Source organism: Engystomops pustulosus, chromosome 2 (assembly GCF_040894005.1).
Source record: "Engystomops pustulosus chromosome 2, aEngPut4.maternal, whole genome shotgun sequence".
In the NCBI taxonomy this organism is placed as follows: Eukaryota; Metazoa; Chordata; class Amphibia; order Anura; family Leptodactylidae; genus Engystomops; species Engystomops pustulosus.
In genome coordinates, this window is record NC_092412.1 from 213,148,914 (window position 1) to 213,166,125 (window position 17,212).

Below are 17,212 nucleotides of genomic sequence, written 5' to 3' on the forward strand. Positions count from 1 at the left end.
TATTTTGGTACAGTGCACTATGAGACAGAAGGACAGCACTTTTATACTGTGGCTATTAATAGAAGGACCTAGTCTCCTTATCTGACCTGTAGTTGTAGTTGGAGCTGGTAGATCACCATTTTGAGGTTTGTGTATTTTTAGCTTTCTGTAGTGTTAGATGTTTTCAGTACCAGTGCAGTAATCTGCAAGTACTCTACAATACAATATACATGTTTAAGCCTTAACTATCAGCGACCCCTTTACGTATCTGCATTGTTTTAATCTTCCCATTACATATTTGGGTAATTAGTAAATTGTGTCTGTTTTTTCCTTCACAGTTGGTGGAGTTGGTGCTGGTGGACTTCCTGCTGGAGGTTTGTATTTACTGATATGAATTTTTGATAATATATTCTTAATCTACCATTAAAATCAATCATGATAATTCAGGCACTGTGACTGTGGTAATATTCTTATATTTGTTATCCATGGCCTCTTTTCTTCTAAAATCAACTTTTAAAATTATGCTCATGAGCCAGAAGGACTCAATGTAAACTGATATCTAAAAAGGGAAATAACACCTTATTCTCTTTCCTAACATACTGAAATGTTTCTTTATCTGATATGTAGTTGGAGTTGGACCTGGTGGATCACCATATGGAGGTTTGTGTGGTTTTATCTTGCTGTATATTTGGATTTTATTGCCTTTGCAGTAGTCTGTGACTGTATTACACTATTACAATATGTATGTTTAAGCCCCATGTAGCAGCCAAACTATTCTAATATCTGAAATGTTCTAACTCCTATATGACATATTTTGGCTCCTGGTAAATTATCTCTCTTTCTTTCTGTACAGCTGGTGGAGTTGGTGCCGGTGGACTGCCTGCAGGAGGTGTGTGTTAAGTAAAAGTGCTTACAGTATTTATTTGTAATGATTTATTCTTAGGCTCATTTTCCGCACTTCTACTTTTAATAACATGACTTGTTTCAAGATAATATCCAGACGATAAGGAATTCCGTCCCCCCAAAAAAACTCCAAAAAACTGTTGTCCTTATCCAATCAGAAAATGTATGTTGTCCATAACCAATCAGCGCACAGATTTCTTTCTTTCGCAAGCCAATCATGATATAAAGAAGGGAATTTGCCATTAAAAAATGGTGCATCCCTGTGTTATGTGTAGGGGGGTTCTAATACTTACTAGACTAAAATATATGAATATGGATGATTTCAGCAATAATGAAAATTCAGCTAGTTAAAATAACAATGAGAAATTGTTTTAGCAAAGCAATGACATATCATCCTTGTCTGTAAAAAGTCAGCCATGCTTCACATTTTGGATCAAAATTAAGCTGAAAGATTTTTTGTTCACAGACAATCTTTACTTGAAAGAACATTACTGCAAATATCTTTTAATAAATTAATAATTCTTTATATAGCGCACACAGATTATGCAGCGCTGCACAGAGCTTGCCAAACAGTGTCCCTGACCCAATGGGGTTCACGATCTAATCAACCTACCAGTATGTTTTGGAGTGTGGGAGGAAACCGGAGGACCCAGAGGAAACCCACGGAAAAGACATACAAACTCTTTGCAGATGTTGACCCTGGGACTTTAACCCAGGCCCCAAGGCTGTAATGCTAACCACTAAGCCACCGTTTGTGTTCCTCTTGGTGTCACTGAACACGTGTGGTCCATATGAGCAATTCTAATTTACAGTATGGGCTAACATCTGTATAGACTAAAATGGCTGTTCCCCATATCATTAGGTGATGTGGAAATATTCTTTCCACACTAGATCAGTTATGGTCAAAAAATCTTTTGTCTTATTTTTGGTTGGAAAATTTTACAAAAGTTATCGATGAGCCTACATTCATATAAAAGCATGGCAACCTTTACCTGTTTTATGAAAGTTTAACAGAATAAAGTGAAATTTCAGGCTGTTACTATAATGACTCTGTAAGATAGTCACACAACACGTTTATACCGTAGCGATTAATGGAAAGGTCCAACAGGTTCAACCTAATATGTAATGCCTTTTTCACTTTAGACCTTAAAGGGGCTGGCCACTTTACCTCATGCTTTTTGTAATGTGTGTGTAAGTGTGGGAAGGTCATGTGATGCCTGTCCATAGAATAGCCACAGATGGAGGGTCATGTGATCTCTGGTGATTGTTTATGGACAGAAAGAGATCACGTGATCTTCCATCTGCGGCCATTTTATGGACAGGTGTCTCTGGCTGATGAGGTAAAAGACAGGAGGCTTCACTTCACATATCAATAAAGCGGAGCAGAACTATTACTAGATGTATATTGGTAAATTATATTATCTTACCCCCCACACTTACACACATATTACAAAAACATGAGGTAAAGTGGTCAGCCCCTTTAATATTTTACCAATATCTGATCAATGGAGTATATTCACTGGATCTCAGTATATGTATAAAATAAGGGGGGCTCAGTTAAAATAAAAGGCCTCTGCTGCAATTCCAACTATGAACATGGTTGGGAGTGGTGCTGTTTTCGAGTGTCAATGTTAGAAGATGAAATATCTAGGATAATTCGTTTTTTATGCCAATCGTGATTCAATCTAAAGCCCAAGTTTTTGTGTTATATAAAAGGGGAACTAACACCCCTTTGCCCCATCCTAATATACTAAAATGTTTCTTTATCTGACATGTAGTTGGAGTTGGACCTGGTGGATCCCCCTATGGAGGTTTGTGTATTTTATCTTTCTGTACTGTTGGAAGTTCCCATTGCCAGTGCAGACATCTGTGACTCTATTACATACATATTAAATATGTATGTTTTAAGCCCCATTTACCAGTTATCCTCCTCTTATATCTTACCTAATTGGCCTCTTGATAGACGATGTCTCATACCTCATTATATTGTTCCCAATGTAAATATATTGGCTATCTTTAATATGTTACAGCTATACTTTATTTACCTGTCCTCTTTTCCTATCTTTGACAGGTTTAGGTGCCAAGCCCCCTAAGACTGGAGGTCAGTGTCACATATGAATAATTTACTGCATATTATAAAATATCTGTCAACTTTATTTAATTTGATTTGTTTATACTTGTTAATGTAGGTGGTTATGGAGTTGGAGGTCTTGGTGGTGGAGGTGGGTAGTAATTTGCATTTTAATTTTAATTATTTAGTTGTTTTGGAATCACTTAAGTATTCATAATTTTTCCTTGTCTTTCCTATAGCTGGTGTTGGAGCTGGTGGCTACCCAACAGGAGGTATTATCATATCATGTACAGATAACAATGACAATAGGGATTTTCTGCAACCATAACACCGTTCCCTTATTCCTATAATTTATTTTTATTTATTAGGAATTGGAGCTGGCGGTTTACCAGGAGGAAGTAAGTAATGTAAACTAGTAACTTTAAACACTGCAATAAATCAGGTGGAATAATGATTATATATAATGTAATACTGTAATGTAGATACTGGTGTCCTATGCTTAGGACAGGTCATCAATATGATATTATGTGGCTCAGACACCTTGTATCCTCGCTGCTGAGCTTCTGTCACCTCCATATACCGTATCGAACCGAAGAATATTGCAGCTAATTGGTAGAGATGTCAACCCCCCTAAATTTCAGATTTTGATACTCAAAGAATAAACCAGCAATAGTTAGTCCTTTAACACTGTATAATGTTTAGCTTGAATATAATGAAATGTGTGTTGTGGATGAATGCATTGTAAAGGTTTTTCATTTTTATTTGCAGTTGGTGCTGGTGCAGGCGGAGTGCCAGGGGCAGGTATGTTAGGTCACCACATTTTCCACAAATATACCCAGTGTTTTGGCATTGGCTTACAGTATTCTTTTCCTCCCTTTGAGGAGTATATATACAGCGGTAGCAGCCATAGCAACTGCTATGGGGCCCACAGCGTCAGGGGGCCCCGTCATCCGACAAGAATGGAGGATATGCATATTTCCCTGCCTCTCCTTGTTACACCCCTGTATAAAGGGAGATTGTAGGAATATCTGTAGTCCAAGAAAACATTTAGCAAAAAGTAGTCTAAATCAAAATCCATCATGATAAACCAGGGACACTTACTCATAGATCCAGACACCGTGGCTGTGATAATCTTCTTATACTTGTTTTCCATGGCTTCCTTACTTCTAAAATAAACTTTTTAAATTATGCTAATAAGCCTGAGGGGCTGTGTTGGGTGTTTTCATAACCCCTCAGTGATATATTTTCACAGGCTGTTACAATGAGCAGAGCAGGTCTCCCCTCCCTCTTCTTTCTCCCTCTGCCCTCTGCCTATGTAATCTAGCAGCAGCAGGAAGTGCAGGGGAGGGGAGACTTGCTCTGCTCACTGTGAAATGACATGGAAACACCCACCAGAGCCCCTCAGGCTCATTAACATAATGTTGATGATCCACCAGGTCTAACTCCAACTACATATCAGATAGATAAACATTTTAGTATGTTAGGAGAGAGTTTAGATAACAGTTTACACTGAGTCCTTGTGGTTCATAAGAATAATTTTTAAAGTTGATTTTAGAAGGAAGGATTCCATTGTTAACAAATATAAGAAGATTACCAAAGTCACTGTACCGTGATCTATGAGTAAGTGTCCCTGGCTTATTCTGATGGATTTTGATGGTAGACTTTCTTTACGATACGTAAATGTGTCCATAAAATAAGATCAACTCCTCCTTACCTAGAATTATGAGGCCAACATTCTCTGTATTAACTATAATACTGTTTGTCTTCATAACTTATTCAGGGGCTTATCCAGGAGCAGGAGGAAAACCTCCCAAGCCAGGTGAGTATATACTATGAATTTTTCTGTAAGTGTAGAGATTACAACTTGTAGCAGAAGAAAGGGATATAACAAGTGCAGCATAGGGGAGGACTGGACATGGCATGGGGTTAAAGGGTGGGTTTTAAGTGTGTTGTACAAAAGTTCTAAATTATACATTTCTAATGTTGTTAATAAAGAGGTTTAGAGGTCAGGATTTTCCACTGTCAAGTGTAGATAATTTTTTGGGACGGGAAACAAGGTGGCTTTGTAGTGGCTAAGAAGAAGTTTCTTGTTGTGAGTTGTGAGTTTCTATGTCAATTTACAATTTTTCATATTTGTTTAGGTTATGGGGGCGGAGCAGGAGTAGGACCTGGAGCAGGAGTATTACCTGGTGGTGGGCTGCTCCCTGGAGCTGGAATAGGAGGCGGATTAGTTCCTGGTGCTGGTGGTGTAGGAGCTGGAGGTAAGAGTTTAGGGTTCATACTTCAATCTAAATTTTATTTTTACTTGTAAACTTAATCCATTAGCAATTTATTTCTATAGTTTCTATCCTTTATTCACTTGCTCTTTTTTGTCAGGCCTTTACCCAGGAGCCGGAGCTGGTGCAGGAGGAAAACCACCAAAACCAGGTAGAATTTTTTGCATGAACTGAACATATAGGCTTATTCAATCTGTACTTTTATATTACAATAATTAGTAAATAAAATGGATTGTTAGCTTTACATCCTATTACATAAGATTATATTTCTCTAAGGTTATGGAGCTGGTGGCGGACTTGGTGGTCTTGGAACCGGTGCTGGACTTGGTGGTCTTGGAACTGGTGCTGGACTTGGTGGTCTGGGAACTGGCGCTGGTGGGTTAGGTGGTGGTCCTGGACTGGGTGGTTTAGGCACTGGAGCAGGAGGTGTGTATGATGGTGCTTTGTACTTACTGATTTGATTGAAGGCAATGTAAGAACGGCATCTAGGTTTCTTTAAAAAGATTTCGACCTTGTCAATAGAACGCACATGTGAAAAAACTACTCTTTCTCACAATGACTGTATAATTATATATAAGCAAAGGCTTGGTATGAACAAGATTTGCATTAAAGGTCCCATGCATTTTATATTCAAGGGCTTCCAACGGATATATAGTTTTGGAGCCTCTCTGGACATACAGAATACTGTACATTCAACAAGGGACCGCAATTACAATGGGATGAATCAATATTAGGGCCCTGAAAAGCGGTGTATGTAAACTATACTATTGTATGGTAGGGTATAGTCTTATACATTATTACATACCAGTTACAAGGCATGCTAACATATAACAGTCCAAAAGAGCCCAAATGGACAGTCTGGTATCCTCCATTGGGTGAATATGACCCTAGTTGACATATACCTGATGCAGGTTTACCCAAACCTTAGAGCTAAACATAATGTGAATATAGTCCAATGTGTAATGAGGGGTCTTTTTGTTAAAACTACTATGACTATGAATGTGTACTTACTATACTTCTATTAAGTACTATCTAAGCACCGGAAGGTATGACCATGTAATACATAGATGGGGTTGATGTATGTAAAAAAAAATAAACCAGCTCAGCTGTCCACAAGGGAAAGACACACATATGCTGCTATGAGGCATATGGAAAGAGATTGCTTTTGGGGTAAAAAAAAAACTTAAAGGGACCCTGTCAGCAGAAATTGACCTAATAAACCACTACCAGTATGTTGTCAAGAAGCCGTACACCTTCCAGATCGTGTTTCTTTCATGACCCAGTGTGATGGAATCATCCAGAAAATTTACTTTGAAGTGAGATGTAAATTGATTGTGTAAAATCAAGGAGGCAGAGAATTTAACACCGAAGTCAAGCTCTTTCTTCCTCATGAACCCCCCTTCGGTGTAATTGATGGTGCAGCATCCAGAGACATCACTAAACAGATCTGCTAAAGTCAGATACATATATTTTAACCATAGAGGAGGAGGTTTCAGAGCTCCCCACCTTGACTTTAGTGTTCATCTCTCCTCCTCCTTTACTTTACACAGCCAATTTATATCTCACTTCAAAGTTGATTTTCTGTATGATGGAACCACACTGGACCATGAAAGAAACAAAAACTAGAAGGCATTACACTGCTTGACAATGTTCTGGTAGTGGTTGATTAGGTCAATTGCTGATGACAGGTTCCCTTTAAATCCCTTTAATGCACTTTATTGCAAAACTTTATTTACATTAACATGACTTCCAGGACTAATTTCAGAGTATATTGACTTGACATAGTATTACACAATGAAAACAAAAGTTGCCAACAGCTAAACTTGAACACACGAGTCACAGTGAATAACAATTAGCTGCCAACAAGGGCGGACAGTGTCGGTGTAGGGAATAATCTAATGTCCTTTTGACATCCAAATAAAACAAATTTTAAAAAAAATGTTCAAAAATATCTTGGAAAACCAAGACTAGACCATGATTTCACTTCTAAGTTAGCTAATATCTTATTTAAAAGAAGGAAATAGCTTGCTCTGTGCAGATCCCTTGTTCCCCAGGGCTACATCACTAAAACCATGGAAACATCCTCAGCTGGCGATCAGTCTAAAGGAGAAATTTATTTTAATGTTAAAATGAGAAGAATAAATGACTATGAGTCACCAAACGTGCAGCTGTAATGTCACCATGTGACGGCTGTTTACTGGACGCTGCAGAGACATTAAGCATGTGGCTCCATTCTCTCCGACTTGTCCAACCATGTCCACTCTCCAAGGAGTGCTCACTAGCCAGGAATACTAAATCAAGGCAGATAAATAAATATTATGTTTAGTTAATTAGTAAACTGCATGTTAATTAGTAAAATATTTGCAAAACATCCAGTTAGTCCGTGGGGACTGCATTGGCAGATAGAAAAGAAAACCCCAAAACTAATGTAAAAGCAGAAGAAATTGTGCTTTTGGGAATTACATACGTCAATGATTGACCCTTATACTGTATTTATGTGGATTTTCTCTCAAACACTGTAGCTAATGCATCTTTGATGCTATGAAGAGGATCAGTTTACTTAGTGGAGATGAAGTGTGTATCTGTAGGGTCAAAACCATTTCATTTAGAAAGATGCCATTGTAAATTAGTGGGTATATCTGGATCCTCTATACAGCACCCATTTGTGCTCATCCATGACGGTGAAGATGTTGGTGCATGAGCCCACCAGAAAAAAGTAGTCAGTATCTACAGATTTGGTTGAAAACTGATAGTAATGACAGTATACATAAGTATATGTGAATAATCTTCATTAGCTATGGTTTTACATGAACAAACCACGTCCCCTTTTTGAGCCTAATTTGCAGGTACATAGAATAAATATATTTTATTATTTCTTTATTTTATTTATCACATTAGGTTATCCAGGAGCTGGTGCTGGAGGCAAACCACCTAAACCAGGTAATTGATATGAATACTGCTCTGGCACACAGAACCACAGCGAAAGTAGTAAAAACCTACTCAGCAGCAAGAATGAGAAAACTATACGTTGGGTTTTTTGTACCTATACCTACTTGTAGTATTTCTCAGATAGGCAATTCTTCCTACAATAGTACATGAACCTAAATGTGTGCAGGAAGTGGAGACAAAGTATCAATAATTGAATACAATTGTTTGAAGGTTATGGACCTGGAGTTGGAGGAGGTTATGGGCCTGGTGCTGGAGCTGGCCCTGGTGCTGGATATGGACCTGGTGCTGGAGCAGGCCCTGGTGCTGGATATGGACCTGGTGCTGGAGCAGGCCCTGGTGCTGGATATGGACCTGGTGCTGGATATGGACCCGGTGCTGGAGCAGGCCCTGGTGCTGGATATGGACCTGGTGCTGGATATGGACCCGGTGCTGGAGCTGGCCCTGGTGGAGTAGGGGGTGCAGGTAAGAGCAGCGTGTGAATATCATTTAAATGTAAATTACTTCTTTAACATTTGGGGGTTTCTATGGAAGACAGTTAAGAGATACCAGTCATATATCTCTGGGGTTCAGGAGCACATCTATTATTTCTTATCTAAAAAGATGTATGCAACCATGGATCCTGAGAATAAAGGATCCTTACAGCGTACTACAGTGCAGGAACTTCAACAGACCCTTAGAATAGAATGACATGCTAATCCATTGCTTAGGGGATGAAGAACTAAACCCCTTTACTGCCAAAATTTGTGGGAGCTCCAAAGGGTGTATAAAGGAATGACATAATAGAGAGGTCCAGAAAGAAACTGGGAGAATGTTCTGCACAGGAATGCATAGGACCCATAAGCTATGTCCCCAGCATATAATTTATAAATGAACGTTCAGTTTATACCTATAGAAAGTTACAGTGTTTTAAAAATTGATAGAGACCACTTTTACTTCTAGGTTTTATACCCCATAAATATTAGAGTCAAAAATTTTAAGGCGGTCCAAAGACAGCTTCAGCTATTGACCCTCCTTAATAAGTTATTGTAATCCTTAAAAGAATTACCTAGAGGAAACAGTTGTAAGTGGTCATGGAAGATTAAATGGAAGTAAATGGATGATCATTCTCCAGAAAAATGCAATAATTTTATTGGCTTTCCTGTTCTGACTTGAGTGTTCTACAATGGCGTTGCCTAAACTTCGCAACCTGCGCATGGGTCCTGTTTCAGATGAACTGCCTGTGGCCTCCGCAGCTTTCAGCGCGGTCTTGAGAATTTAACAGTAGTTAGACACACATTTTTCAGCCAGCATTCCTCAGCATGTCTGGCCAGACACTTGTGAATACCGTACAATCTGGAGCTGGGTTGTGTTAGGCCATATTATATGTTTACATAATAAAATGGATCATAAATCCATTTGGTGTCTGACAGCCTGAAATAAAGGTCAAGTGCTTACATTAATCGGCACATAGTCATGCTGGAGTGAGTAGATGTAAGAAAGCTAGCCAGTGTCACAATATATCCGTCAGAAGGTTTACTACGGAGCAACGGGACCCCAAACATATGGAGGAACCCCAAACATATGGATCATCCATAGAACATGTCATAAAGATCAAAATAATTTTAAAAAATAGACTTTAGGGAGCCAAAGAAGCATCATCGAGAACTAGCTGGGAAAATGGTATTTATCGTTATTGCTGGTCTCTGGAGTTTTATTGATAGAAAACAGATTGCAGGCAGCTGGAAGAAAACAAGTGAATAGCAGACTGTATAGAAAATCACAAGAATAGCAATAAATATGTGGTGTTAGTGAGAAATCCTGACAGGGCAGCTGTATCATGAAGAGCTTGTTTTATAGCAAGTATTATAGGCAGTCATTCAAGGAATGTTTCAGCAAAGGAACATGAGGTCAAATAATGTCTCATCTTTGGCAGGTCAATACCCAGGAGCTGGAGGCAAACCACCCAAGCCAGGTAAGCCGAACAACACATAATGGTGGTCCAAAGACTATGTAAGATAGATGGATGGGCAATTGTTGACCTTTTGTTATTTGAATCTAAGGTTATGGAGGTGGCCTTGTAGCTGGAGGAGCAGCTGGAGGTCCTGGTGCTGGTTACGGCCCTGGTGCTGGTACAGGTTATGGTCCTGGTGCTGGTTATGGTCCTGGTGCTGGATATGGACCTGGTGCTGGTGCTGGAACTGGATTTGGTCCTGGAGGTGCAGGAGCTGGAGGTGAGCAATAATTATGAGCATGCAGCTCCTAAGATCCAAGGAATACAAAGAGACTAATGTGGGGATAAAGTGAAAATGACGCTGCTTATTAATACAATAATATGTATCTCTATTGCCAGGCCAATACCCAGGAGCTGGAGGCAAGCCACCTAAGCCAGGTAAAGAAGCAAAATCCAATATCTGAAGCCTTTTTTGTGAACAGAATTAGTGCCAGGGTAGACCTGACCCACTAGTACCTGGGCCTTGGGTGGGCTCCCAGAATCAGGTTATGTAGTTGTCCCACAGTCGCATATTGGTTAGACATATAGGTGTCCATATTAGCATTGAGGATAAGTATTATCATGAAATAAACTCCCATATGTCCTCCACGAGACATATTTACTGCCATGTATCATAAAGATTATTAGCACCATAAAAGTCTAGGCTACAATGTTTAGTATATCACTATAAAATAATGCTATCATTTCATTCCAGGCTATGGAGCTGGAGCTGGAGCCAGTTTAGGACCAGGTGGATTAGGAGGAGCTGGTCTTGGAGGTACAATTTTAATTTTTCTTTTCAACTCCTTCCTGAATTCAATGTCAGTGATATACAACTTCCAGAATCTCCAAGGAAAGATAAATGCTTTCAACAGCTAAAACTGGACAAATCCAATATGTTGATGTGTTATATAGCACAGGATACAGTCTTTCAAATATGCTGAGTTCTGCATATACTGAGACATATAAAGGTATAATTTACTCACAACCCCTCATAAGAGATGACAAAGTACATTAAGATAAAATATACTTTCCCTTAGATATTGGTATTTGCATATTTTGCCACTAAAACTAAGAGCTTACAGATGATCCATCAACATTTTCAGACTCATGATTCCTCTGCTGAGTTACTTTTTTTCTTCTAGTGCTTTACATACAATCAATAGGTATTAGCTGCAGGTGAACATGAGCACTAATTGTATACAATAGCAATGAGTTTTTGCTACTTTGCCACTGCCCATTGACAGCTTTCTCCCTATACCATGCATGGGGAGGAAGCTGTCAATCAGTGGCAGATATGTGGACATAAATGTAAAGACACTCTGCAGCTGATAAAAAGTGATTGAATGAAAAACCTGAAGCCAGATTCTCTTTCTTTTTCTAAAATGAAGGATCCATTGAAGGTTTATAGATTTCGACTTTATGGACAATCAGTTATGTTTCTATAAAACATCACTAAAATATGTAATTTACTCTTTAAATTTATCGATAGGCATTTTTTAAAATACGTTTTCGAAGTGACCACTGAAGTGCTGTGTAGTAAAATATTATTTATGTCAAATGGATTTAAGTCTAATTCGACTTTTGCAAAAAAATTAATAACAAAAAAAAACTATATGTAATTTCCAATCCATCATGTCATTTCTGGTGGTTCTTCAGTTTTTTGCTCACTAGCTACTGGCAGGTGAGTTCTGCAGTCAATTTGTGGCTCATTTATGACATGCATTTACTGCACTTACTGGCATCATGGATGCTGAGCCATGATGCCTTTATGTACAACACATAATCACTAAAGACTGAACAGCCCTTTCTGTAAAAGAAGAAGATATTTTATACTGGTGCCAGCATATGATAGTGCCCTCTCCTGCTACAGTGTATGATGGTGCCCTTTACACTAGGCCCAGCCTGACATAGAATAGTGGCAAAGCCTGCACCCACAGCACCCAAGGAGTGCACCCAAGTTGGCAACTGCTCCCCTGTTCACACCCCTCCACTTCTCAAGAAGTGCACCTATTCTGCCATAAAACTGGCACAAGCCCTCTTAAATGTGCCTCTATAACCAAAATATTCACCTCTGATGATATTCACTTCTCAGAAAGGAGTGAAAATGTATTTGATAAAACACGCATTCTGTATAATGAACACTAGATGGCGCATTAAACTTACATTTCTAATTTAATGTTGTGTTGCAGGTGCTGGACCTGGAGCATTAGGAGGTAAATTCATTTATTTTAATATCCACAATTATTATTATTATTATAAGAGACAATGTTCTACAGAAATTATAATAATATCATTTATACATTTCTTTTCGTAGCTCAAAAGCCAGCTAAATCCTACTACCGAGGTAAGCTTCTTTATTTTGGCAGTAGCATGACTCCATAAGATATTTTAAAATCTGATATGTAATGCTAATAGTACATGTTTAGGAAGAGATTTGTTTAATATGTAAATTAATTTACTTGTAAATTCTGCCCTCTGACTGAATGCAATCTGCATGTTTGCAGCTTCTTATTGTGACACTTGTTGGATGAGAGGCTCAGTAAGCAAGCCATTCAGTAAGAGTTAAAGGGTATGAGGCAAAATACTGAGCCAATGTGAATTTATAATACATGAGGAGTAGTCAGCTGTATGATGTAATAAAATGCTTGAACTTCCTAGAAACAGCAGGCTAGACATCAGAGAAACAACTGAGAAGAAAGTGATGAAAAGTCTGGCATTACATAACCAATGGGATTGTGAAAGTCACCCAACACTTCAAGCTCATCTTAGGGCTTTAGTCTAAATTTATGTTCACCTAACCTAAAATTAAAACCACAATAGACCCCAAGCCGCCAACTTTTTAACATGTCCACAGTTCTTAAATCCTGTAATAGGATGACACAGGTTTGGCATCGAAAAAAATTACAGACTCTTCTCTGTTTTATAGTCATGTATTGGACTTGGTCTCCTTGTATTAATGTTTCCAACTATTAAAGTCCACAAATTTTTGGAACGATCAATAACGATCTCATGGAAAAGATCCAAGAGATGATTGTGAGGCACTTAGCTGTCTCTATTCTTCATATTTCAGGTCGCATGTAATCACATAAGAGGGTCACATCAATGGAACTAAACTATAAGATATATAATCAATATATACAGTATTGATTCTATACATGTATGATTTATTTTTATAGCTTTATTCAGTAGCTGATATTCATAAAAGTTACACATAGCCCAATTAATTGAGCTACATAGAACATGGCTTCAGGCTTAGTACAGAGCAGACTACATCAGGGGCCAGTCATGGAGATTAGACATTACAATGAATACCATATGTTCCAGTGATCCGGGTAATATCTATGTGTCAGTATGATGTAGGATCAGGGATCATGAACTGCTAATGTTTCTGGACAGCACTAGTTATTCCATTTATTAAGTGCTGGCGCTGTCATCCTGCTCCTAGTGTAGGAAACATACACCCTGATGTAAATGGATGTCACTAATTAGCAATACATTAAAAATATTCATTTAGATATAGAAGGCTTAATAATGCATGGACATTAGTATGTGCTTTCCCAGGATAAGCACAGATAAGGAGTACAGTGGAATAAATGCCTCAGTATTGAGATAATATGATACCTTTACATAACAACGTATAAACTAAAACATGGAAAATGATTGTATTGTGTCATATAAAAAATATTTATGGTATGGTAAATAGATAAAGACTGGGATTAGGCAGATACTCAGAGCTCTTAGCTTTATATGGTTTGGAGCAGAGTAAATCCTGACCAGTAGTGAGTTATAATATATGCGGCTTGGGAAGTACCCTGGGGCCCAAGCCTTCTAGGGGGCCCATAGGAGGTGCCGACGCTTTATAAATTAAGGTGGAAGAGGCGCAGAATGAAAAGAAAAAAACTGCCAGTTTTCCGTTTGCATGACCACTTAGGCTACATTCACAGGAACTTGTGCCTACCGGGCCATAGCTGGGAGGGCTTACGCCTGGCGCCATGGATAGGAGGAGTGGTGACTCCTCCCCTCTCCATAGCATTGCACGGGGTCGTAACAAGGGGAAAGATAGGACATATTCTATCTTTTCCCTTTGTACGGAGAGCTACAGCGCCGCGTGTGAGTGGGACAGTGCTGTGCGTGGAACCATATAGCTCCATGCGTCCCACTACGGTCATGTGAATTCAGCCTTAGTGTTTTTCCTAGGAGTCCTGTAAAGATTTACACTTGCAAATTTGGCATTTCTAGGGCTTTAAAGAAAGTGGGTACCCAGAAATGAACAGCTCCACTCCATATAGCTATATGACTACTGCTTCTAGCCAAAAGGAAGGTCCTACAATATGTAGAGCTGTGCACAATAAACAATAATAGGGGTAGCCAGTCTGCTTTGTTAACATATGCTATTACATAAAGTTAGGACCTTATTAATTCTCAATAGCCTTGACTTGGTGGATACAAATGGTCATATGTGACTTATACACTTTCTTTCACATAGGTGGCGGACTGTGCGGCCAAGGAAAATACTGCGGCAGGCGGAGAAAATAAGCAGTCAGAGAGCTACGATTAACCTCATCAACTATGGTGCTACTGCATGGTGTGAATGTAAAAGGATTCAAGTATCCCCTCTGTTCTCCTTTCCCTCAGTTACCTGCCCAATATGCCTTTCTCCTGCCTATTAGACATCCATCTTTATAACAGTCAGGCAGCTACACTTTATAAGAGGAGCCTGCAGTCTGACATTAATACCCGGGCTGGCACATGTACACACACTGATACTGTATGATTAGGTTTATACTGTGTATATGTGTACATGCCTATAGTCTATGTCTATGAATGCGCAAGAAGAAACCTACAGTCTACAGAACTGTGCAGACCTGCATTCAGTACACCCAGACATTCACAAGTGTGGACATACATGCACTATATATATAAATGTACAATACACCTACATACACATCTATAGTCAGGAGCTGACTGGCATTCATCTGGGCCACCATGAGAAACCAATTGTCCATTAGATGACCTGGTGCAAAAACGTACAGAACCTCCATTGTGAGCAAAGACTCAACAAATGATGGCCAGAGCAATGATTGACTTGATAGGGCCTCATGTCCAAAAACTGGGAAGTAGTCACCAACCAATCAGGTCACATATTAAGTCAGAACTTGAATTTGATTGGCTGATATAGACCGCTGCAGTATTTTTTGTATTTACAAGTTTTTGGACATAAGGCCTTGAGTTTTTGCCTTCACTTATTCCATCGAATATGCTGCTGTTCTCTTTTGAAGCATTAAGTGGACAAGTGACGTCTGATGGTGGCCTTGTGTTTGGGCCAGTAATTAGGAATTGCCCCCATCCATGAGTAACAAAAGCCCCTTGCTCCTGTCTCTCACACCATGGCCCCAGTAGGTTATTGTTGTTGTTGTAACTTATACTTGGAATTGACTCCATTGTAATGCAATTGGCCAGCGACTGTGCGGGATATGTCTTATTTTTTTTGTTATTTGTATTTTTAAAGTGTGTGACTTCTCCCTCCTTGAGGGTGGAGCATGACAGAGGAGTTTTCAATAGCACCATCCTTTTTTGATACAGAAACCGAAAAAATAGAATTACCTTTTTATTTGCCACAAAATGCAGAGCATTGCTGTTTATGTATTTGTTAGGTCTTTTTTGTTTTATTTTTACTTTTTACCCACCATTCTCTGCAGGACCCTTGAAAGAGGAAGGTATTAACTATTACTGTGAGAGCTTATCGAAGTATAAGCTGCTCTGGAATAAGGGAGAGTGACAATGTCAAGAGAGAAGGGGACAAGAGCTGATATATATGTAATTATTATTGTTGTTATTATATTACACATTGCTGCCAAAGACATTTGTAACATATTTAAACCTTTCTGGCATTGAAGGAGTTAAACATAAAAAGCTGTGAGATTTTAGGTAGAGTGAGGTCTCTCTCCCCTTTCTCTCAGGCTCGGCGCCTTCTCTCGATTACCATTATGCTGCAGAACGATCTTGACTTTCCCACCCTGCTGTGTCTGGTTGTGAGGGGTGTGTTTGATGTGTTGAATGCCTTAGTTTACTGACCACCCCCTCAACTTCCTCCTCTCAGTGTATTCCCTCTCATACCGCCTCCAATGGAAAGAAAACAAAAAAAAAAACAGAACACTTTTTTTGTAAAAATAATACTGAAAAAAGTTATTAAAAGTAATTTTGCTTAAAATAAAGAATAAAGAAATCTTTTTAAATGATATCTTGTGTGATGCGTGTTATTGTAGCTTTACAACATTGAGTAGTAACAGGTGGAATTGGTGGGGTGGGGGGTCATATCAGTGGTGGTCTAACATCGGTACCCAAACTGAAGTCATGCACTCCTGTATCACCTACTAATGTCCTAACTGTTCTTTGGTGTAATTATAGAGGTCCATGAATGATCTCTATATGTACAAACTATATAAAAAAGCAATGTAACCAGCTGAGCATGCATGTGTCATAGGGATCAAACAACTACCAGATACTTCTACGGGTGTCTTAGATGTTCAGCCTCATTTACTGGGTAAGGTATATTCAGCATTTCAGTACAAATTACTCACTGACTTGGGACTAAGGGAGAATGAAGTGAGTTTGGCATGGGGCACTGGGTTTAGCCCTCTATCCATTATAGATAGCTATCTTTCCCAAATACAAAAATTAGCTCTGCCAAAGACTGGGCAGTTAAATTAAATTCCTTATCTCTCCTAGAATTTGCCATTGGGGGAGAGTCAGAAAGCCCAGCATACATTAGATGGTCGTCCAAAAGCACCAAAATCAGCAGATATGGAGAATTTTTATCAGTAGTGTAATGGGGTATTTTTGTCATTTTGTTTTGGTAAGTCATGAAATTATCCCCTTTACCAAAAAGAAGAAAAATGCAGGCGGATTTCTAATATGGGTGTTACCATTCACCATAAACATGCCATTTTATGGCAAGACTTCTGTCACTGCCCTGTGTATACACAGCAAAAACTAGAAAAAGGATTTACAGACAGTCCAAGGGTTACACATAAGATAAATTCTTTAGGTTCCTTCTTAAAG

General features: G+C 38.9%; 1 protein-coding gene across 3 annotated transcripts in view; it reads left to right on the plus strand.

Annotated features, from left to right (window-relative positions):
* The window catches only part of ELN (elastin), a 57,129-nt gene extending 40,740 nt beyond the window's left edge, over window positions 1–16,389 (plus strand). For all 3 annotated transcript variants that reach the window (XM_072138050.1, XM_072138051.1, XM_072138053.1), the window contains 22 exons: window positions 318–353; window positions 607–639; window positions 833–868; window positions 2,661–2,693; window positions 2,954–2,983; window positions 3,072–3,104; window positions 3,193–3,225; window positions 3,322–3,351; window positions 3,722–3,754; window positions 4,734–4,772; window positions 5,095–5,214; window positions 5,330–5,380; window positions 5,506–5,655; window positions 8,128–8,169; window positions 8,389–8,640; window positions 10,091–10,129; window positions 10,218–10,388; window positions 10,508–10,546; window positions 10,863–10,925; window positions 12,340–12,363; window positions 12,465–12,494; window positions 14,637–16,389. In XM_072138050.1, the coding sequence (XP_071994151.1) occupies window positions 318–353; window positions 607–639; window positions 833–868; window positions 2,661–2,693; window positions 2,954–2,983; window positions 3,072–3,104; window positions 3,193–3,225; window positions 3,322–3,351; window positions 3,722–3,754; window positions 4,734–4,772; window positions 5,095–5,214; window positions 5,330–5,380; window positions 5,506–5,655; window positions 8,128–8,169; window positions 8,389–8,640; window positions 10,091–10,129; window positions 10,218–10,388; window positions 10,508–10,546; window positions 10,863–10,925; window positions 12,340–12,363; window positions 12,465–12,494; window positions 14,637–14,686 (1,367 nt within the window). In that variant the 3' untranslated portion in view covers window positions 14,687–16,389. The remainder of the gene's footprint in view (window positions 1–317; window positions 354–606; window positions 640–832; window positions 869–2,660; window positions 2,694–2,953; window positions 2,984–3,071; window positions 3,105–3,192; window positions 3,226–3,321; window positions 3,352–3,721; window positions 3,755–4,733; window positions 4,773–5,094; window positions 5,215–5,329; window positions 5,381–5,505; window positions 5,656–8,127; window positions 8,170–8,388; window positions 8,641–10,090; window positions 10,130–10,217; window positions 10,389–10,507; window positions 10,547–10,862; window positions 10,926–12,339; window positions 12,364–12,464; window positions 12,495–14,636) is intronic.
* Window positions 16,390–17,212: the final 823 nt, after the last annotated feature.